The 22,656-nt window shown below is 47.5% G+C and overlaps 1 protein-coding gene across 1 annotated transcript in view; it reads left to right on the top strand.

The window, feature by feature from the left end:
- Positions 1 to 1,868: 1,868 nt before the first annotated feature.
- The window catches only part of LOC139384616 (unconventional myosin-IXAa-like), a 50,460-nt gene continuing 29,672 nt past the window's right edge, over positions 1,869 to 22,656 (top strand). Inside the window, 4 exon segments of the mRNA XM_071129435.1 lie at positions 1,869 to 1,921; positions 2,712 to 3,106; positions 3,190 to 3,657; positions 22,249 to 22,646. Of these exon segments, the coding sequence (XP_070985536.1) occupies positions 1,869 to 1,921; positions 2,712 to 3,106; positions 3,190 to 3,657; positions 22,249 to 22,646 (1,314 nt within the window).

Here is a 22,656-nt window from a genome sequence, read left to right as displayed (position 1 = left end):
CTGATCTCATCTGAACATCTATCAATCCAGTGTTAATGCTAAATTGTAATTATTTTGCCTCTATGGCCTTACCTTCCTACATTTGCACACACTGTTCATAGATTTGTCTATTGTGTTATTGACTGTGCGTTTGTTTATCCCATGTGTAACTGTTGTTTTTGTCACACTGCTTTGCTTTATCTTGGCCAGGTTGCAGTTGAAAATGAGAACTTGTTCTCAACTGGCCTGCCTGGTTAAATAAAATATAATAAATATATTTAAAACATCTCTGTGCCTCTGTTGGCTGCCTGGCTGGAGATGTAGCCTAGACTCCATGAAGGCAGAGGGAGTGAGGAGGTATGCATATATGTCTGGTGTATTGTTTTACCCCCTGAATCCCTCATGCTCTGCCATGGCCTTTGGCTACACGGGGGCCAGTGGTGCGCGAGTGAAATGTGAAGCCAGCTCGTTTCCTGTTGAGCCATTGACTCTGCTAGGCCTATGTGCTGTTTATCTGTTTTCTTCTCTCTGACCACAGTGATCATTGCCCGGCAAGCTCTAGCGTGCCCTGAGAAACTCCACTCCATTTTAATTCCAAGTGCGTCTCTCTCTCCAAGATATGCATCTCACTCGGAGTCGAGAGAGAAACCAATTATTGGCATGGCCAAATTCCCTAAAATATATTTTCAACATTTTTTAGCACTCATCTAATGGCTGACTCTCACACCCGATCATTTGTTATAAACCACTATCACATTTACACTGACTATACAAAGCATTATGAACTCTTTCATGACAGACTGACCAGGTGAATCCACGTGAATCCTGGTGAAAGCTGTGATCCCTTTATTGATGGCACTTAAATCCACTTCAGTCAGTGTAGATGAAGGGGAGGAGATGGGTTAAAGAAGGATTTTTAAGCCTTGAGACAATTTAGACATTGTGTATGTGTGCCATTGAGGGTGACTAGGCAAGACAAAACGGGGTATGAACGGGGTATGGTAGTAGGTACCAGGTGCATCGGTTTGTGTCAAGAACTGCAAAGCTGCTGGGTTTTTCACACAACAGTTTCCCGTGTGTATCAAGAATGGTCCACCACCCAAAGGATAGCCAGCCAACTTGACACAACTGTGGGAAGCATTGGAGTCGACATGGGCCGGCATCCCTGTGGAACGACACCTTGTAGAGTCCATGCCCTGATGAATTGAGGCTGTTCTGAGAACCAAATGGGGGGAATGGAAATACATGGTAAATAATGTACTGTCGTTTTGGAGTCACACTTACTATGAATTGGAATAGAAGGTTTCTAAACACTTATACATGAATGTGGATGCTACCATGGTTACGGATAATCCTGAGTGAATCGCGAATAATGAAAGCTAGAGGTTCAAAGATGATACCCCCAAGACATGCTAACCTCACAATTACCAAAAACACGGGGAGGTTAGCAACTACTCAGGAAAACTTACCTGGAAAGCCCTTGGAAAGCCATTCTGGTGTGTCTTTTGCATTCAATGTGTGTAAAAAAATATATAATTTTATCCCAGGGTTAGGTTTTCAAAAGACAGGCGGGTTTTTCCTTAAACTTAGCAGTCTCTGCCAATGACAAGCATACCCATGACATGCTACTACCACCACAATACTTGAAAATTGAGTTTCACTCCGTTGTATTGAATTGGACCCAAACCCGTAGGTTTTTAGGCCAGTGACTTCGCCTGTGCCATATTGTCTTGCACTATTACTGAACAGCCTTGTTGATTTGGAGTAGATTTTAACACCGGTCTCCTTTTCACATTGTCAGACAGGCCAGTTACAGTATATGAGGTGAATACATTGCTGTTGATCCTCTGTATTTTCAAGTATTGTGGTGGCAGCATCATGTTATGGGTATGTCCGGGGAGTTTGTTAGGATCAAAATCCGTATGAAAGGAGAGAAGCCCAGGTAAAAGATTAGAGGAAAACCCGCCTCAGTCTTCTGAAAACCCAACCCTGGAAAGGTCGTTTTATTTTTCCGTGGCACAAATTTGAATCCCAGACATACCAGAATGGATAGAGGTGTTGAGTTCCTGAATGTGCAGTCTCCCTCCTGACTTAAATCACCCCCCCCCAAAAAAAAATTAATCTAAGACGAGGTTTGAATATTGCTGTCCTTCAATGATTCCCAAACAAATTTACTGCACTTGAGCAATTTTGACCAAAACAATGGGTTGCCTGAAAAGTTGTTCCATGTTGGTAGAATTTTATTCAAAATGATTCACAGCTGTAATGGCTGCCAAGGTATTAACTATAGTAATCAATACATCCTCATTTTGTGTGTGTTTGTCATTTGGATGTTCCTTCATTTAATCCCTTTATTGTGAAGACTGAGTAAGGGGTGTGTAGACTTTTACTAGTGACTGTACTTGGTGAATTACACATTTCATTTCTTAGGTATGTTTGCATTTGGGATTTTAAACGTGCCCCTGCAAATTGTCACGTCCCTTCTTGCTTTGAAACAAAACACTGAAGCCTTTGGTCTGACAGGTAAGAGCCTAAATTGAGTGGTCTCCATGGCAGCCAAACAACAACCGACATGGCGGGTGCCGTGTCCTACACGCAGACAGACGGGATTACAGCACCCCCCCCCCCCCCCCGGGGTTCAACCCTCTACACCTCACCAGCATCCCTGTGTTAGGGGGAAGAATCCTACACCTCACCAGCATCCCTGTGTTACGTATCCTACACCTCACCAGCATCCCTGTGTTAGGGGGAAGTATCCCACACCTCACCAGCATCCCTGTGTTAGGGGGAAGTATCCTACACCTCACCAGCATCCCTGTGTTAGGGGGAAGTATCCCACACCTCACCAGCATCCCTGTGTTAGGGGGAAGTATCCCACACCTCACCAGCATCCCTGTGTTAGGGGGAAGTATCCCACACCTCACCAGCATCACTGTGTTAGGGGGAAGTATCCTACACCTCACCAGCATCACTGTGTTAGGGGGAAGTATCCCACACCTCACCAGCATCACTGTGTTAGGGGGAAGTATCCTACACCTCACCAGCATCACTGTGTTACACCTCACCAGCATCACTGTGTTAGGGGGAAGTATCCCACACCTCACCAGCATCACTGTGTTAGGGGGAAGTATCCTACACCTCACCAGCATCTCACCATCATCCGTGTGTTAGGGGGAAGTATCCTACACCTCACCAGTGTCCCTGTGTTAGGGGGAAGTATCCTACACCTCACCAGCATCCCTGTGTTAGGGGGAAGTATCCTACACCTCACCAGTGTCCCTGTGTTAGGGGGAAGTATCCTACACCTCACCAGCATCACTGTGTTAGGGGGAAGTATCCTACACCTCACCAGCATCACTGTGTTAGGGGGAAGTATCCTCACCAGCATCACTGTGTTAGGGGGAAGTATCCTACACCTCACCAGCATCCCTGTGTTAGGGGGAAGTATCCTACACCTCACCAGCATCCCTGTGTTAGGGGGAAGTATCCTACACCTCACCAGCATCCCTGTGTTAGGGGGAAGTATCCCACACCGCACCAGCATCCCTGTGTTAGGGGGAAGTATCCTACACCTCACCAGCGCCCCTGTGTTAGGGGGAAGTATCCTACACCTCACCAGCATCCCTGTGTTAGGGGGAAGTATCCTACACCTCACCAGCATCCCTGTGTTAGGGGGAAGTATCCTCACATGCATAATATCTCAGCGAGATGGCCTGTCGTCTCCTCACTGTTTCCCTCCACTGATTAATGACACTTCTTGTCTTTCCTGTGTGTTTATTACCCTCCTGTCACTTCTCTCTCCATCCCTCCCTTCTTCCCTCAACCCACTGTCACCTTGCTTCGCTCTCTGAAGCCAGCTGCCGCTCACCTTGGGTACTTTCCCTGACGTGCCTCCCTCCCTATCCCTTGTTGCCCACCTCCCTTCCCCGGTCTTTAAATGTACTCCCTCACCTCTTCTGTCCTGTCCTCTCTCCTCTCCTCCCTCTGTCCTCCCCACCCTTGCCCAAGGGGCTCCATAAATATCATTTCATCCAGTGGAGCTGCTGACATGCAGCAAAGGGTCTGTGATAAATAATTCATCCCGTGGCGCTGGCTGCCTCCTCTGTTTAGGAATTCAGTGTTGGGGAGGAGGGAGGGCCATCTGTGATACGAGAGGGGAGCCGAGGCTACAAGGGTGAGCTGTGGATGAGGCTCGGACACATGTCAGTCTGTCTGATACAGCCCCTAATGTTCTCCCCTTCACCACACACAATCACACCTCCACTGTCCTCCACATGGAAGTCTTGATCTTCACCATACTAGCCAAGTAACTACTTCAAGGGCCTTCCTACTCCAAGTTTCTTATTCTCCCCCCCCCCCCCCCTGCTTGTTACTTTCCCTCATGTCCACAGTGAATTCCCCCCTTTCTCCCACGCTGCTGATGGTGATGGTTTAGTTGATGATTTAACATGACTGGTCTGATGGTGAGTGGTCATCAGTGAGTCCCCCCTTTCTCCCACGCTGCTGATGGTGATGGTTTAGTTGATGATTTAACATGACTGGTCTGATGGTGAGTGGTCATCAGTGAATTCCCCCCTTTCTCCCACGCTGCTGATGGTGATGGTTTAGTTGATGATTTAACATGACGGGTCTGATGGTGAGTGGTCATCAGTGAGTTCCCCCCTTTCTCCCACGCTGCTGATGGTGCTGGTTTAGTTGATTTAACATGACTGGTCTGATGGTGAGTGGTCATCAGTGGCTCTAAAAGGTTTCAAAGGGATCCTCCATGATTTATTGATGACGGTCTGGGTTGTTGTTCATGTCAGAATGTGTGGATGAAATGACCGTGAAGTGGTTCAGGTATATGGGGTATGCCTGCGAGAGGCTCGGCCCAGCTATGTGCTCTACAAATTAGAGGTCTACCGATTAATCGGAATGGCAGGTTTAATTAGGGTCGATTGCAAGTTTTCATAACCATCGGCATTTTTGGACACCGATCATGGCCGATTACATTGCACTCCACGAGCAGACTGCATGGCAGTCTGTTATGCGAGTGCAGCAAGGAGCCACAGTAAGGTGCTAGCTAGTATTAAACATATCTTATAAAAAACAATCAATCTTAACATAATCACTAGTTAACAACACATGGTTGATGATATAAATAGTTTATCTAGCTTGTACTGCGTTGCATATAATCGATGCGGTGCCTGTTAATTTATCATTGAATCATAGTCTACTTCACCAAACGGTTATTTAACAAACACATTTGCGAAAAAGCACTGTCGTTGCACCAATGTGTACCATAACCATAAACATCAACGCCTTTCTTAAAATCAGTACACAAGTGTATATATATTTAAACCTGCATATTTAGTTAATATTGCCTGCTAACATGCATTTCTTTAAATGAGGGAAATCGTGTCACTTCTTCTCTTGCATTTTGTGCAACAGAGTCAGGGTATATGCAGCAGTTTGGGCCGCCTGGCTCGTTGCGAACTGTGTGAAGACCAACTTCGCCAAATGGGGGATGACTTAACAAAAGCGCATTTGGGAAAAAAGCACGATCGTTGCACCAATGTGTACCTAACCATAAACATCAATGCCTTTCTTAAAATCAATACACAGAAGTATATATTTTTAAACCTGCATATTTAGCTAAAAGAAATCTAGGTTAGCAGGCAATATTAACCTGGTGAAATTGTGCAACTTCTCTTGCGTTAATTCCACGCAGAGTCAGGGTATATGCAGTTTGGGTCGCCTGGCTCGTTGCGAACTAATTTGCCAGAATTTTACGTTATTATGACATAACGTTGAAGGTTGTGCAATGTAATAGGAATATTTAGACTTATGGATGCCACAAACTGAACCTTCCTTGGGTTAGCGTTTTTATTTGCATCTTGCGAGCACCTCTTCCTTCACGCTTCCTCCCCCCTCTTTGTTCTACAAGGCAGAATTTGCTGCCATGCTGGAAAAAAAGAGGACCAGATTGGGACAGTACCGCCATATTGCCCAGATCCAGGTGTCGTCCGAATGGCCGGGTTCTTTCAGACTGAGGTCAGTGTATTGCAGTTTGCCTTGGCTCCAGAGGCAGGGGAAGCCAAGTGACCCCATGGCACATCGTTCTCTCATGGCACATCGTTCTCTCCACTTCTCCTGCACTCCCCCTCCAGCTGGGTTGGTTCCTGTAGGCCAGATTACCGCTCTTCCACAGCCGCCTCTTAATCCTCAAACAGGATTGTTCCAAGCCCCGAACAAGGTAATATAGGCTTGAACGGATTGAACCGGGGCACAATTGGGTTGTGTAATGCCACACTGCAAATCGGGGTTTATTGTATTAGCCTGTAGCATTTTGAAAAGCTTACTGTACGATTCTTAATAACCAAATGGATAAGGTGACAGGTTTGTTCAATATTTGATCTCATAGAGACCATCTGCATTCTGAATGGTTTTGGCTCGCTTTCTCTCTCCCCCTCTTTCTTTCTCTCTCAACTGTCAAGTCTCCCTTTTCTATTCTTGAGAAAGATGCACTGTTTTTCTTTGGTTGACAACTATCTAGTCTGGGTTTTGTCAGTTTATACCCTTGGACTGTAAAGGCAAGGAAACGTTATAGGAAATTAATGGCTTGACGTAGACCATGAAATGTACACATAATGGGCAACGTTTATTTTTTGCGTGATTAGTGTCAGCTTTTATGGCTGGTTTTATTTGGCTGGAAACGGCACCGAGAGAGGGGCCAAATTGATTCTAAACTAGACACGTTGGCTCGTTAATGAAAGTGGTTAATTGAGTGTGTAACGGGGTGCCATAACATGGGACAGCTAAGAGCAGGAGCCCAATCCTCCATCTCTGCAGTCTGTGTTCACGTCAATCTGTTTTTATTGATTGGCTGCTTGCTCCCCCATCCCACCCACCCCCCTTCCCCATTTACAACCATTATGCCCTGTGAAATTACTCCCATTCCGCTGGAAACGATTAGGCCTTTGGTCATCGTTGTTATTATAACTACCATCAGAACGTGTAGGCTACATCTTGACACCCTTGTAAAGGGATTTCCCTCCCGGTGCTGAAGTTGGCCTCTGTGTACTTTAGCAGTCCCCCACAGGGCCACAGATGGACAGGCCCGCTGGAGGGAAAGAGACAAAGGAACTCCAGGATAATGGATGATGGAGGGATGCTCTGTATTACCATGTCCATTTTTTTTATTCCACCTCCCTCCCCCCTAGGCTACAGGTTCCCTCCCTCCCCCCTAGGCTACAGGTTCCCTCCCTCCCTCCCTCCCTCCCTCCCTCCCTCCCTCCCTCCCTCCCTCCCTCCCTCCCTCCCTCCCTCCCTCCCTCCCTGTTGTCCCTCCCTCCCTCCCCCCATGGTGTAGTGGCAATGGAATCCCAGGACCTCACTGTCTCAGGTAACTGTCTGTCTGTCTGTATCCCCTGTGCTCAACAGGGGCTGTCCCCTCTCCCCTAGCTCCATCCCCAGCCTCACTGTCTCAGGTAACTGTCTGTCTGTCTGTATTGACTGTGCTCAACAGGGGCTGTCTGCCTCTCCCCTAGCTCCATCCCCAGCCTCACTGTCTCAGGTAACTGTCTGTATTGACTGTGCTCAACAGGGGCTGTCTGCCTCTCCCCTAGCTCCATCCCCAGCCTCACTGTCTCAGGTAACTGTCTGTGTATTGACTGTACTCAACAGGGGCTGTCTGCCTCTCCCCTAGCTCCATCCCCAGCCTCACTGTCTCAGGTAACTGTCTGTGTATTGACTGTACTCAACAGGGGCTGTCTGCCTCTCCCCTAGCTCCATCCCCAGCCTCACTGTCTCAGGTAACTGTCTGTGTATTGACTGTGCTCAACAGGGGCTGTCTGCCTCTCCCCTAGCTCCATCCCCAGCCTCACTGTCTCAGGTAACTGTCTGTGTATTGACTGTACTCAACAGGGTCTGTCTGCCTCTCACTGCACATCTTCAGGTCACCGCTATCTACTCATGGAGAATTGTCTTACTAAGAGAATCCCAGGTAGCTCACAGTGGATACAGTCTACTCTCCCTTTTGACTGTCCCCAATTCACTGTCTCAGGTACTCCTGTCTGTTTACTTCCCTCGCTTCCTGTCCTGTTATCTCCTGCTTTACTTCCCTGTATTGACTGTGCTCAACAGGGGCTCTGCCTCCCCCTGTTATCTCCCCCTTTACTTCCCTCGCTTCCTGTCCTGTTATCTCCCCCTTTACTTCCCTCGCTTCCTGTCCTGTTATCTCCCCCTTTACTTCCCTCGCTTCCTGTCCTGTTATCTCCCCCTTTACTTCCCTCGCTTCCTGTCCTGTTATCTCCCCCTTTACTTCCCTCGCTTCCTGTCCTGTTACCTCCCCCTTTACTTCCCTCGCTCTCTGTCCTGTTATCTCCCCCTTTACTTCCCTCGCTTCCTGTCCTGTTATCTCCCCCTTTACTTCCCTCGCTTCCTGTCCTGTTATCTCCCCCTTTACTTCCATCGCTTCCTGTCCTGTTATCTCCCCCTTTACTTCCCTCGCTTCCTGTCCTGTTATCTCCCCTTTTACTTCCCTCGCTTCCTGTCCTGTTATCTCCTCCTTTACTTCCCTCGCTTCCTGTCCTGTTATCTCCCCCTTTACTTCCCTCGCTTCCTGTCCTGTTATCTCCTCCTTTACTTCCCTCGCTTCCTGTCCTGTTATCTCCCCCTTTTCCCCGCCTTCTTTCTTTTATGCAGTCTCCCTCCCCCTTTACTTCTCTCGCTTCCTGTCCTGTTATCTCCCCCTTTTCCCCGCCTTCTTTCCTTTATGCAGTCTCCCTCCCCCTTTACTTCCCTCGCTTCCTGTCCTGTTATCTCCCCCTTTTTCCCCGCCTTCTTTCTTTTATGCAGTCTCCCTCCCCCTTTTATTTCCCCCCTATTTTTCTCTCGTTCCCGCTCTCCCTCGTCCAATAAGCCAACAAATATTACTTCCTGAGCCGTTGACTCGGTCGCAGTGATTTGCCGTGGTTGTCAGGTTGGATATGGAGTAACACCGCGTGCATCCCTTTTTCCTCTCCCTATGAAAGGGAGGCGGAAGAGAGGCCTGTGTTCTGGGGGGGATTACCGCCCGTGCTGCCTGGCTGCCGGCTTCCATTGTGTGCCGTGTCACAGCGATGCAGCGTGTCCATGCCAGGATGGCTCCCATGTGGCTCACATCAGGGCTCAGTGCCCGCTGCCAAGTTGTTCCTGCTTCCTGGGTAGAGGGTGCAGTCCTCATTCACACTACCACCCCCTCCTGTCGTTTCCACTAACCTTGAGTGTCTGGACAGTGTCCAATGTCACTTCCTTGATTGAAGGTAAACACCCTTGGGGAGTTAGAGCGTGTGGACAACGTGGACCCTGTAAGGCTTATGAGCCGATGCAACACTGTTGTTTCACGGTCCTGCTTCCTCATTAGCAAAAGGCTCCATTATGGTGAGAATATTGGATGTGGATGTACCTTTATTTGGTATTACACAAGTGTGTGTGTGTGTGTGTGTGCATTTGCTGCCTGCAAGCCCTCTGTCTGTGCCTATGTTGAAAGGGAGCATTCAAAGCCTCCGACCGTGAGGACACACCCTAGCTGGTAAGAACACAACTTCATTTCGAGCGGAGGTCTTGGACAGAGTAGCGAGACGTCCCCTTCAACACCTCTGGTTAGTCCCTGCTCCGGTTTCAGACTCTTAACAACCCCCCCACACACACACACACACACAGCCTTGTCCGCTCCAATGAGATGCAAATATAGGCGTGTGAGGCTTATTGGACGCCAAACCACAGGATAAGGGGACTGAAAAGGAGTGTGTGTGGGGGAGGGGGGGGATTTTTGCACCACCAGTTGTGCCGGGGAGCCGGGAGGAGGCACAGCACAACTGTGTGGGGAACCTGATGATAAATCTACTTTTTATTTTTATAAATCTACTTTTTATTTGATAAATACTGCTACTAACAACAGATTGCTGAGTCTGGAAGAAGTTTAAAAGGTGCAATACAATGTCATATTATCCACCTACATAGTAGGAGGCACAACGGGACCTGGGCGGCTCGAAGGGATCCATACTACTCCAATTATCCTTCTCCTCTTACTCAATACTTATTCTTTTTGTTGTTTTGAATATAATTGGACTGTAATTTAGGCTTTAAAACAACAATATTGTCCCTCTGACCCATTGGAAAATGTGTAGAGTTTCAGGAAAATGGCTTTAAAAAGGCTAAATATTCTCTCCGATGGGAAGAATTTTGCACTGCAGCAGTCAAAGTAAAATTCATTTTATTTTCATTGCGTTCTAAAGTCAGAGTTGTGTTCTGATTTTCAGGTGATTCCTGGTGAATTTGTTATCACAGATAAGGCCCCCAAAATAGGGCCCACAAAATAGAGCCCACAAAATTGTGGGAACCCCTGTCTTAGACGGTTAGCCTAGCAGATTGTTTATCTTGTAGTATTGTGGGATGTAAAGCTAGATCAAGGGAGAAAGGGCAGAAGGAAGACTTTAGTTAAGCCATCATGCCAGTGTGTCTGGTGGATCAGGAGAGCATGTCAGGTTGTTGACTTGCAACACTGGCTGCAGACCAGAAGGTTGTTCACAGGAAGGATTATGGCAGGAAGTTGTGGGTTCTCACCAAGCCAGAGAGAGAATCAACCACTGTAAATACAACTCATATTTATGTTTATTTTCTCTTTTGTACTTTAACTATTTGCACATGGTTAAAACACTGTATATAGACATAATATGGCATTTGAAATGTCTTTATTCTTTTGGAACTTCTGAGTAATTAGTTTATCTAGTTCACTAGCTTTGGCAACGTAAACATGTTTCCCATGCCAATCAATGTGATCGAGGGATGAGGAGAGCGGAATGCAGAGAGAACACTGCCCCAAGGCAGACACAACCATCTTTCCACTGTGTTGTATCATTCATGTCTCCTGTTTTGAATATGCTTTTAATAATGTACCACACACAGTGGTATTTATGTTTATTGATATCTGCAACGGCTGTGTTAGGCAAATAGATGCAAATGTATTCTAGTTTATCTCTAGCCAGAATCTGACTAGACGTCCATTACATGCTTTCTCTAGTGGGAACGTGGCTACGATTAGGACAGCGTGGCGCCGGCGCAAGATATGGCTGGAAAACATACCTCCACCCCTGGATGGGAGATCGCAGTGTACTCTTCATCCTGCTTGAGACCTGTCAGCCATAATTCACTATACAGCAAAGAGAAGCTGTCAGCTTGGAGCTTCAGGGCCTGCTGCTTGACCCAGAGAACCAGCCGGGTCTAGCTACGTAATACCCCTGGTGTGTGCCCTGCAGACAGACCGCGACCCCCCAGTGGTGCTGCCAGAGCGAAGAGACCCCAGGCTTGGCTGGGTCCAGTGACACTGAAAGGGATAAAGACATCTCCAAACTCCCAGCTGTTTACTTATGATCCTCCACTCGGCAGCTCCACGGCCTTTCCCTCTATGGGTAGGGGCCACATTACAGAGGACCATCCCACAGGGCACTTCAGTGGCCATGTTCTGTTATAATCTCCACCCGGCACAGCCAGAAGAAGACTGGCTACCGCTCATAGCCTGGTTCCGCTCTAGGTTTCTTCCGAGGTTTTGGCCTTTCTAGGGAGTTTTTCCTAGCCACCGTGCTTCTACACCTGCATTGCTTGCTGTTTGGGGTTTTAGGCTGGGTTTCTGTACAGCACTTTGAGATATCAGCTGATGTACGAAGGGCTATAGATAGATTTGATTTGATTTAGATTTGATTCAGTGGTCTGTCATCTCTGTCATGTCAGTGTTTTTATGTGGCTCTGAGCAACACGAGGCAGGACTGTTTCGGGTGAAGATGGGTTGAGGTGATTTTTGTTTGTTGCAACACGAGGCAGGACTGTTTCAGGTGAAGATGGGTTGAGGTGATTTTTGTTTTGTTGCAACACGAGGCAGGAATGTTTTGGGTGAAGATGAGTTGAGGAAATGTTTTGTTTGTTGAATTTGGGGGATTTGTATAGTCTGAGGCAGTTTAACCTCATGATTTAAGCTACTCTTTAAAAAAAAAATGTAAATTTTTTATTAGACAATTAGGTCAGTAAAGACTGTTTCAAGCAGTTCTTCTGACTGTGTGTTCCCAACCAGGGAAGTATCGGAGCTGTGTTTTTGGTCCGTCTCAGTTGAGATGAGCTCAGTGGAGAGACTGGGAGACTGCCAGTTGTCTAAAGATCAACCAAGCCACCCTTGATGCTAGGCACTGAAACAACATCAGAAGTGTGTGTGTGTGCATACGAGACATTGTATCTATGTATTTGCTTTACTGTCTATGCGTTCATGTGTTTTGCCTGTGTATGTGTGTGTCTTGTTAGTGTGTGTGTGTCTTGTTAGTGTGCTGCATGTTTGAAAGCACCCGCTACGCGACTGGGAAAGAGGGGGCAGACTCTCCCTTCAAACCATCTCCCTCCAATTTCTAACTCTTGGATCAAGATCTGTCTGACGAGGCCTGTAATTAAACTAGGAGGGGAAACAAACTTGTGCCTTCAAGAGTTTTCCACCCCTCCTTTTTCTGTTGGAGGGTAGAGTGAAAAAAAGTGTTTTCCATCTTCTCGTCTCACTCCTTCTCCCTGAAACAACAGAAACCTGCAGAGGAAGAGGCTACTTGCAACAGTTGTAAAAAAACAACCTATTTTCCATCTTCTCGTCTCACTCCTTCTCCCTGAAACAACAGAAACCAGCAGAGGAAGAGGCTACTTGCAACAGTTGTAAAATAATCTATTTCTGTGTATGTAAATGCAAGGCAGCTTGTTGCACCAACACGCTAGACACTTTCTGTTAGCCACATTTACAACTGACATTGATTTGTGTTGATTTGATTGGAAATGATGGACCGACCACTTTTACGCCTCGGTTTGACAGCTAATCAATGGCCCCGCCGTCAATCATCTCCACACGTGGCATTTTGAGCTCCTTGGCTCTGGTAATTAATCAATCGCATTTTTCAACCTTCCTCTTGTTTCTGTACCTTTTTTTGTCTTTCCTCTCATTGACTCTGGATTTCTTTGTTTGACTCATCTAAGTTGAGGAAAAAGGTGGTTGGTTTTTAGAGAAGTCAGGAAATACCGTAGCCATATCATCGCCTGCTCTACTCATCTCTGGCAAGTGCAAACAGGCAGGAAACGGTTAAAGAGCAGGTTTGGAGCAGGCTTTGTGTTGTGTGGCAGAGCAGAGGCAGGACTAGCCCCGGTGACTGAGGGGAGTTGGCCGGGTGCCAGCAGAACCCCTCACCACAGACAATACCCACCTGTGTTATGCCGGGGGGGTGTGTTCTGTGTGCGCGTACGCATGAGCGCATGGTAGTTATGGCGATCTCAAACAGGCAGGATCTCCCCCTCTGTTTCCCCCACCCCCCTCTCTCTCCGACCCCCTCATAGGCAGGGCCAGGCCTGCCTGTCAATCAACAAGCTCCAGCCTTTGTTTGGGTCATTGTGTTGGAGGCAAATTTCAAACCAAGAGAGCGATGGAGACTGGGATATAAAATGGGGTCTCTAAATTCTTCCTACCGCTTAACTAAACCTGCCTCAGGCATGGAGGTTAGAGGGGAGGGGGGAGGGGGGTCTCTTGTGGTCTTTGCTCTCTGGTTACTGTGAAGAGCCTGTCACTGCCAGAGGGTCGCCATGGAAACGCCTGCTATTGGATTCCTACAACAATGCCAAAGCAGCCCCTCCTCCCAAACCAAATACACACACACACACACACACACACACACACACACACATACCAATCAACACTAACACCAACACGCTCTTCTAACATGCTAGTTTAGGTGGTTAGCTAATGGTGCAGACAGGACAGTTCTAGTTTAAACGTTCCATGATGGGTAATGCTGCCAGAAGAAAGAGATTTGGAGATCTGCTTTTGAAGGTGTGTGTGTGTGTGTGGTCTGAATGTGAAAGATGGGGACATGGGTATGGTTGCATGTCTGAGGCGACGTGCAGGTCGGTGTGCTTGTATCTGATGTTCAAGGCGAGAGTTTGAGAACATAAAGCCATAGAATGTTAGAGCTCTGCACGTCTTAGTGATAGAGATGCTGGAGCGGTGGTAGAGCTCTGCACATCTTAGTGATAGGGGACAGATGCTGGAGCGGTGGTAGAGCTCTGCACGTCTTAGTGATAGGGGAGAGATGCTGGAGCGGTGGTAGAGCTCTGCACGTCTTAGTGATAGGGGAGAGATGCTGGAGCGGTGGTAGAGCTCTGCACGTCTTAGTGATAGAGGAGAGATGCTGGAGCGGTGGTAGAGCTCTGCACGTCTTAGTGATAGAGGAGAGATGCTGGAGCGGTGGTAGAGCTCTGCGCGTCTTAGTGATAGAGATGCTGGAGCGGTGGTAGAGCTCTGCACGTCTTAGTGATAGAGATGCTGGAGCGGTGGTAGAGCTCTGCACGTCTTAGTGATAGAGGAGAGATGCTGGAGCGGTGGTAGAGCTCTGCACGTCTTAGTGATAGAGGAGAGATGCTGGAGCGGTGGTAGAGCTCTGCGCGTCTTAGTGATAGAGATGCTTGAGCGGTGGTAGAGCTCTGCACGTCTTAGTGATAGAGATGCTGGAGCGGTGGTAGAGCTCTGCACGTCTTAGTGATAGAGATGCTGGAGCGGTGGTAGAGCTCTGCACGTCTTAGTGATAGAGATGCTGGAGCGGTGGTAGAGCTCTGCACGTCTTAGTGATAGAGGAGAGATGCTGGAGCGGTGGTAGAGCTCTGCACGTCTTAGTGATAGAGGAGAGATGCTGGAGCGGTGGTAGAGCTCTGCACGTCTTGGTGATAGAGGAGAGATGCTGGAGCGGTGACAGGATTAACACTGTTTAGCCTAGTCAGTGTCTAATACTGGTCCTGTAGCCACACAGACAGGGAGGGTTAGCCTTGCCTGGCAACACTGATGACCAATTAGGTCGACCTTGTAGTGTGGAGGTTCTTACTCAGATATATCATGCATAATCAACTGTAGAAAATCAATCCTAATATGCAGCTAGATGTTTTAAGCTATTGTCTTCATGGTTACAGCCCCAAAGCAGGTGTATAATGTCATCAGGGGATATGATATTTACCTGCTGAGCCTACTCATTTGTTCCCCATAAGACTTGATCAAACATTTTTGTAGTGGTAATTCACTCCTGGAAAAAATGGGATGAACTCATTTGAAATGCTTGTCACTGAATAATCAATGAAAGACAAACAAGGATGTAGAAGATGCCAAATGTTGTTTAAGGTGACCTATGGGCTTCCTAGAATCAGGGGGCCTTCAGGAAGTGCCATATTGGCCCGAGTCCAGTGATATCATTGGCTAACCCCCCTAGGGAGTGGCCACATGCTCTCATTTCCTAATCATCCTCTGTGACCCACTGATCCACAAATGCCTGGACGGGTGAAAGCAACTCTCCTGAACTACCATTAATCTATTACTTTCACCTGTCCTGGCCTTCTATAGACCAGTGTGGATGATGCTGAGTCACTGGTTCATACAGGAGGGACAGATGTGACATGTCTTACCTCATAACTTGAATGGAAATTGAAACCAATTTCAACATGCAATCTTGAAGTCAAATATTTCTATTGTCAAATTGAACTGTTTAGTCCAAAGGTTTCAATCCTTTGTCATCTGTCGTTGAAACGTTACAAGGTAAGACGTTGATTCATACCGTTCTCCAGCGGACTCGGAGCAGACTGACGGAGCATATTGCCTATATCGTGCCCGTGTACGGTCAGACGGCCCTGGCCGGCCAAGATGGGTCCCGTTCATATGATTTAGAAGGATTGCAGCGTAGCGTCTGCATCTCAAACGAGCCAACACCTATTATCGCCCCCACCTTTCAACACCACAAAAACCTTGTGAGAGCTGGGATGGAGCAGGAGAGAACAGAGCTCTGGTCCTGTCATAACAAAGCCTCTCAGAGCTAATGGACATATTCATCAGCGTTTATCAAGCCAGTACTGTGCAGTGACGATGCACAGATCTCACCGGCAGATGCAGCGCTTCAGGGCTGTTGTCTTGTACATTTTAGCGTTGAAGCTAATTACTGTAGACTACAGGCATTTGAAAACAAGACTTTTCGGCGCTTTACGTTGACACCGAGTCGGGGGACTGGATAGTTGAAAAGAATAGAAATCCAGGTGTGTGTGTGTGTGTGTGTAATCTTGGTCTCTCCAGCAGCCATTACCATAATCTCTGTCAGAGCAGCTCTACTTTCCATTAGCCCCTTTGTGGCCGTCGGAGCTCATGACAGGAAACCAAATGGACGTGGGGAAAAGAACCACCAAATTGCTCTGTCATAGTTGTGACTCTTCCGCGCCGAGACTGAACACTCTGAACAAAAGTTTCCCCTGGATTCCTCCCATCAAAGACCGACTCTGGAGTCTACCCAGAGCCCTGTCAGAGTCAAATGAAGCCATTCATATCTCTTCTCCCGTTGCCCTGGCACTCGTTTCTTTAAGCGCCTCACATAGTCTGCCTGCCAGCCACACAGAGAACACTCTCTTTGTTCCCTCTGAGGCATATTTCAACTAATGGGATAGATCAATATTAAGAGGCTCTCTTTTTCTGTCATTGTGTAGAGACTGTGAACCGTCTCTGAGGCACAATATAGCAACTTTTACCGACTTTCTCAACTTAGTCCTAATCTGTCCCGGTGAATATAGTGTCTCTCTCACACTGTTAATATGGATATAGTTTGGTAAAAATGTTTTGTGACGAGAGCTTTCATTGAAACCCCCCCATCTCCCTCCCCTCCTGCTTTTTATGAGGAGACACTACTGAAGCTAAGCCTGTTCGAGGTTTGGGAGATCAGGAGAGAGAGTCCAGGAGGGACATTACCTGCTTCTCTTGCCGTCCTTCCATGTAGATAACATAAAGATACAAAGGTAGCTAAACCAAACTGATTGAAACCGGTTATTGTCATTGACTGGTAAGAGATCATTATTCTGTTGAGTCCACCTGCCACCACTCTGGATTGACTCTTGATTCTCAGACCACCAGAAGAACACTGACATTTGACTTCAGCCTGATGGAGCCTGTAGGTCCAGCCTTTGTGCTGTGTGTGTGTGTGTGTGTTAGGTCCATGTAACTTCAACTTGTTCTCTGTGTCATTCACGCCGACCATGTTATCACGCCTGACGACAGTCGTACTCCAAGTCCTGAGAGCATGTAAACACCTCCACGGCCGCTCACCGCCGGCTACAGCCTCATGCTCACGTCTCTCCCCTCGCTAGCGGCTAACCTGCAGCCTGCAAGGCCAGCGTGAATAATTAAAGCATCACTCCGACGTGATGGAGTGGAGAGCGAGGCCAGGCGAGAAGCTCTCCAGTTGAGAGTCCTTTTTAAATATAAAAACTGTTTGTGGCCGCTAATAGTTTTGTAGTTTTCCAAGGGCTTCTGATGTCTCTGCATGCTCTGGTCAGTAGGTGAAGGGTTGGTCAGGGAAATGGTTTTCAGTTTGAAGTGATGTTGGTTTTTGGATAGTGATGGGGTTTAAATAGGTACAAATCCAATGTATTACAGTGCCATGCTACCCCCTTCAGTTATCCTTTGGTGTTGGGCTCCTTTGTTGCGTCTTGTTTTCTAATGGCTAATCTGCATGACTGAAACATAAGTCCCCATAGAGGTGTTCTCTGTTTAACCTCTGTCAGACGCACTGATAAAAAGCCAGTCGCTTTCTCTCTCCCTCTTTCTCTCTCCCGCTTTCTCTCTCCCTTTTTCTCTCTCCCGCTCTCTCTCTCCCGCTCTCTCTCTCTCTCTCCCGCGTTCTCTCTCCCGCTTTCAAATCAAAATGTATTTGTCACATACACATGGTTAGCAGATGTTAATGCGAGTGTAGCGAAATGCTTGTGCTTCTAGTTCTGACAATGCAGTAATAACCAACAAGTAATCTAACTAACAATTCCAAAACTACTACCTTATACACACAAGTGTAAAGGGATAAAGAATATGTACATAAAGATATGTGAATGAGTGATGGTACAGGGCGGCATAGGCAAGATGCAGTAGATGGTATCGAGTACAGTATATACATATGAGATGAGTATGTAAACAAAGTGGCATAGTTTAAAGTGGCTAGTGATACACGTATTACATAAAGATGCAGTAGATGATATAGAGTACAGTATACATTATATTAAGTAGCATTGTTTAAAGTGGCTAGTGATATATTTTACATCAATTCCCATTATTAAAGTGGCTGGAGTTGAGTCAGTGTGTTGGCAGCAGCCACTCAATGTTAGTGGTGGCTGTTTAACAGTCTGATGGCCTTGAGATAGAAGCTGTTTTTCAGTCTCTCGGTCCCAGCTTTGATGCACCTGTACTGACCTCGCCTTCTGGATGGTAGCGGGGTGAACAGGCAGTGGCTCGGGTGGTTGTTGTCCTTGATGATCTTTATGGCCTTCCTGTAACATCTGGTGGTGTAGGTGTCCTGGAGGGCAGGTAGTTTGCCCCCGGTGATGCGTTGTGCGGACCTCACTACCCTCTGGAGAGCCTTACGGTTGTGGGCGGAGCAGTTGACGTACCAGGCGGTGATACAGCCCGACAGGATGCTCTCGATTGTGCATCTGTAGAAGTTTGTGAGTGCTTTTGGTGACAATCGTTGCTATGGGAACGACATCTTCAACGCACGTTCTAATGAACTCGCTCACCGAATCAGCGTATTCGTCAATGTTGTTGTTTGAAGCAATACGAAACATATCCCAGTCCACGTGATGGAAGCAGTCTTGGAGTGTGGAATCAGTTTGGTCGGACCAGCGTTGAACAGACCTCAGCGCGGGAGATTCTTGTTTTAGTTTCTGTCTGTAGGCAGGGAGCAACAAAATGGAGTCGTGGTCAGCTTTTCCGAAAGGAGAGCGGGAGAGGGCCTTATATGCGTCGCAGAAGTTAGAATAGCAATGATCCAAGGTTTTGCCAGCCCTGGTTGCGCAATCGATATGCTGATACAATTTAGGGAGTCTTGTTTTCAGATTAGCCTTGTTAAAATCCCCAGCTACAATGAATGCAGCCTCAGGATATGTGGATTCCAGTTTGCAAAGAGTCAAATAAAGTTCGTTCAGAGCCATCGATGTGTCTGCTTGGGGGGGAATATATACGGCTGTGACTATAATCGAAGAGAATTCCCTTGGTAGATAATGCGGTCGACATTTGATTGTGAGGAATTCTAAATCGGGTGAACAGAAGGACTTGAGTTCCTGTATGTTGTTGTGACCACACCACGTCTCGTTAACCATAAAGCATACGCCCCCGCCCCTCTTCTTACCAGAAAGATGTTTGTTTCTGTCGGCGCGATGCGTGGAGAAACCAGCTGGCTGCACCGACTCCGATAGCGTCTCTCCAGTGAGCCATGTTTCCGTGAAGCAAAGAACGTTACAGTCTCTGATGTCCCTCTGGAATGCTACCCTTGCTCGGATTTCATCAACCTTGTTGTCAAGAGACTGGACATTGGCGCGAAGTATGCTAGGGAGTGGTGTGCGATGTGCCCGTCTCCGGAGTCTGACCAGAAGACCGCTTCGTTTCCCTCTTTTACAAAGTCGTTTTTTTTGGGTCGCCGGCTGGGATCCATTCCGTTGTCCTGGGTGAAAGGCAGAACACAGGATCCGCTTCGCGAAAGTCATATTCTTGGTCGTACTGATGGTGAGTTGACGCTGCTCTTATATTCAGTAGTTCTTCTCGACTGTATGTAATGAAACCTAAGATGACCTGGGGTACCAATGTAAGAAATAACACGTAAAAAAACAAAAAACTGCATTGTTTCCTAGGAACGTGAAGCGAGGCGGCCATCTCTGTCGGCGCCGGAAGTCTCCAATTTCTCTTTCTCTCTCTCCTGCTTTCTCTTTCCCGCTTTCTCTCTCCCTCTCTCTCTCTCCCGTTTTCTCTCTCCTACTTTCTCTCTCCCTCTCTCTCTCTCCCGTTTTCTCTCTCCTGCTTTCTCTCTCCCTCTCTCTCTCTCCCGTTTTCTCTCTCCTGCTTTCTCTTTCTCTCTCCCGCTTTCTCTCTCCCGCTTTCTCTCTCCCGCTTTCTCTCTCCCGCTTTCTCTCTCCCGCTTTCTCTCTCTCTCTCTCCCTCTTTCTCTCTCTCTGCAGATTGTGGACCGCAGCCACTTGTGTATTTATACATTCATGAGTGCTGCTGCAGCCCTGTGAAAGCACACACACACATATGAACAGGGTGTATAAATAGGCTTGTGTAGGGGATTAGGTGGGTTCAGGGCCAGAGCGCCCTTCTGGTTTGGGCTCTGGGCTAAGGGGGAATGCAGGGAGCGGTGCTCCTTAGGGGAAGGACTGCACTGCACACAAATCATTACCGCTCATCAGCCGCTGCCACTCTGACACTTACTCACTGGCTTGCATGCTTTCTCACACACACTGCTTATTCAAGATGGGCTATAGGCACCGTGCTAACGGGCTTTTCTGTCACTAGAAGGATCTGGTAATGCCCAGTTTGCCAGTGCGCACAGTTCATTTTTAAATGCATTTATTTATTTTTAAGCAGTTGGTGAATTCCTGGTGGGTAGGATATTTATCTTTGACCATCTGTTTAGTGAGGAGTGGAAAGTAGCTCAGTTCAGACAGTATTTTTTAATCATAAACCCATCAGGCTTTAAGTAAATACCATCCATTACATCCTGTTGTTTCTGGAGACCGTTGCAACATGGCTGAAAAAGTATTGCCTCAGCAGAACAGCAAGGCCCCTATCCAGTAGCTGTCAGTAAATAATGTATGACTTCTATCTCACACAGGCTGTATGTAGCCTATTAAATACATAACCCTCATCTCTTATTGATATTATTGGATACATTATCTGGGCCTTTCTGGCTGCTTTGCTGAGATTTAGGATCAAGCTCCCTGTATTCCAGGAGAGAGATTTGACTCTTGAGATGAGCTAATAATGATACAACGTCTCATAGCCTGTCAGTGGTTATGAGATTGAGGTATTTGAGTGAAATGTTACATGCTGCAGCAGGATATAGATTAATCAGCGAGCAGATAGCTTGCACTGTAAACACACACACAGCTGGGTCATACCCAGCGGTTGACTGTTTACACACCTCGGCCTGCAGATAAGGTGGAATTTCTGTCCTCTCTGATCCAATCTGCCGGAGGACACGTCTGTGTCAAGTGCCCCCTGATTCCACTTCCTGTGTTTTTGTTGTGAGAAGCACAGAGATAGTGTAGGAGAGATGGTATAGGGGAAAGAGTGCTGGAGTCTCCTCTCGTGGTGCAAATCCCTCAATCTCTGGACACAGACACGTTGCGCACACACTACACACGCATACAAGGACAGAAACAGAAGCTAAAAGACTTGCCTGTTGCCTTTCTGGCTGCTAGGTTTAGGAGTCTCCGTTTCTCAGCTCTTATCTCTCCCAGACTGATAAAGGGCATGTAGCTGTAATTCTCTGTGTAAACAAATGAGACATTGTTTTTCTTCTGTGTGAGACACACACACTTTCGCACTCTTACGCACCCACACGCACTTGCGCACTCTCTCTCTCTCTCACACACAGGTGTTGCTGCTCTGTAGGCCAGTCTGATGCTCCTGAGGGCCTCCCTTCCTGACTGCATGACAAAAAGCCCATTACTCCGAGCTTTGCCACATGGCTGCTCCTTTTACTGGCGATACCATCCACATTAGCATCAACAAAAGCCCTCCGAGCTCCGTGTCTCACTGGCAGACAGGAGGGAGAGCACAGATAACGCCAGGCAGTGATGAGCATTCAACCTCCCTTTAAAGGGAAGACCTGCTCACACTGCATTGTGGGATAGGTAATCAACAACGGGTCACATGCGCATATTTGTTTCATACCCAGTCTCTACGACAAAGATTGCATTTGTGTGGATGGAGACGGAGACCTTGTGAATATTGCTAATAATGTGCCATATATGCGCACACACACACACACACACACCCCTCCACACACTACTTGCTCTCCGCTCTTTTGTTGTAGCTCCACCATATGAGGCTCCTGAAGGCTCAACGGCATAGTGCTAAAGCAACAAAAGAAAAGTCTAGTTGCTAGAGAACAAAGGGTCAAACAGAGAGGTGTAATGGGGAACAGAGAAGTGGGGGGGTGGGGGATTGACTGAGGAGAGGGGGGGGTTAAATGCCGGACCCGGCGAGAGAATGTCATTCCAGTGCATCTCAGTGGAACAGGGAGCCCGGCTTTCAGCCTCTGAGAGTGAGATATGATCAGTACAAATAACTCCTGCTAATGACGCGGCGATCCGCTCCGATTCAGGTGCCCTTATCTCTGCATCCTAGCCTGACTTTTACACACACACTCAACCCTCTCTCCACATCTACACAAGGGTACTGGAAAAGGGCACAAGCCACCATTGAGGCCTCCCAAGTGTTTGTGAATAGCTCTGGTCTGCTCAGTTTGTTGGGGGCAAAGTATGAGAGGAAATGCGACGTACTGGCCTCTACGTGTTGCCACGCTACTGGCCTCTACGTGTTGCCACGCTACTGGCCTCTGCATGTTGCCACGCTACTGGCCTCTACGTGTTGCCACGCTACTGGCCTCTACGTGTTGCCACGCTACTGGCCTCTACGTGTTGCTACGCTACTGGCCTCTACGTGTTGCTACGCTACTGGCCTCTACGTGTTGCTACGCTACTGGGCTCTACGTGTTGCTACACTACTGGCCTCTACACTACTGGCCTCTACACTACTGGCCTCTACGTGTTGCTACGCTACTGGCCTCTACGTGTTGCTAC

This window comes from Oncorhynchus clarkii, chromosome 26 (genome assembly GCF_045791955.1).
Source record: "Oncorhynchus clarkii lewisi isolate Uvic-CL-2024 chromosome 26, UVic_Ocla_1.0, whole genome shotgun sequence".
Taxonomy (NCBI): domain Eukaryota; kingdom Metazoa; phylum Chordata; class Actinopteri; order Salmoniformes; family Salmonidae; genus Oncorhynchus; species Oncorhynchus clarkii.
Note: the sequence above shows the minus strand (reverse complement) of the source record. Positions and strands in the feature narration are given on the sequence as shown.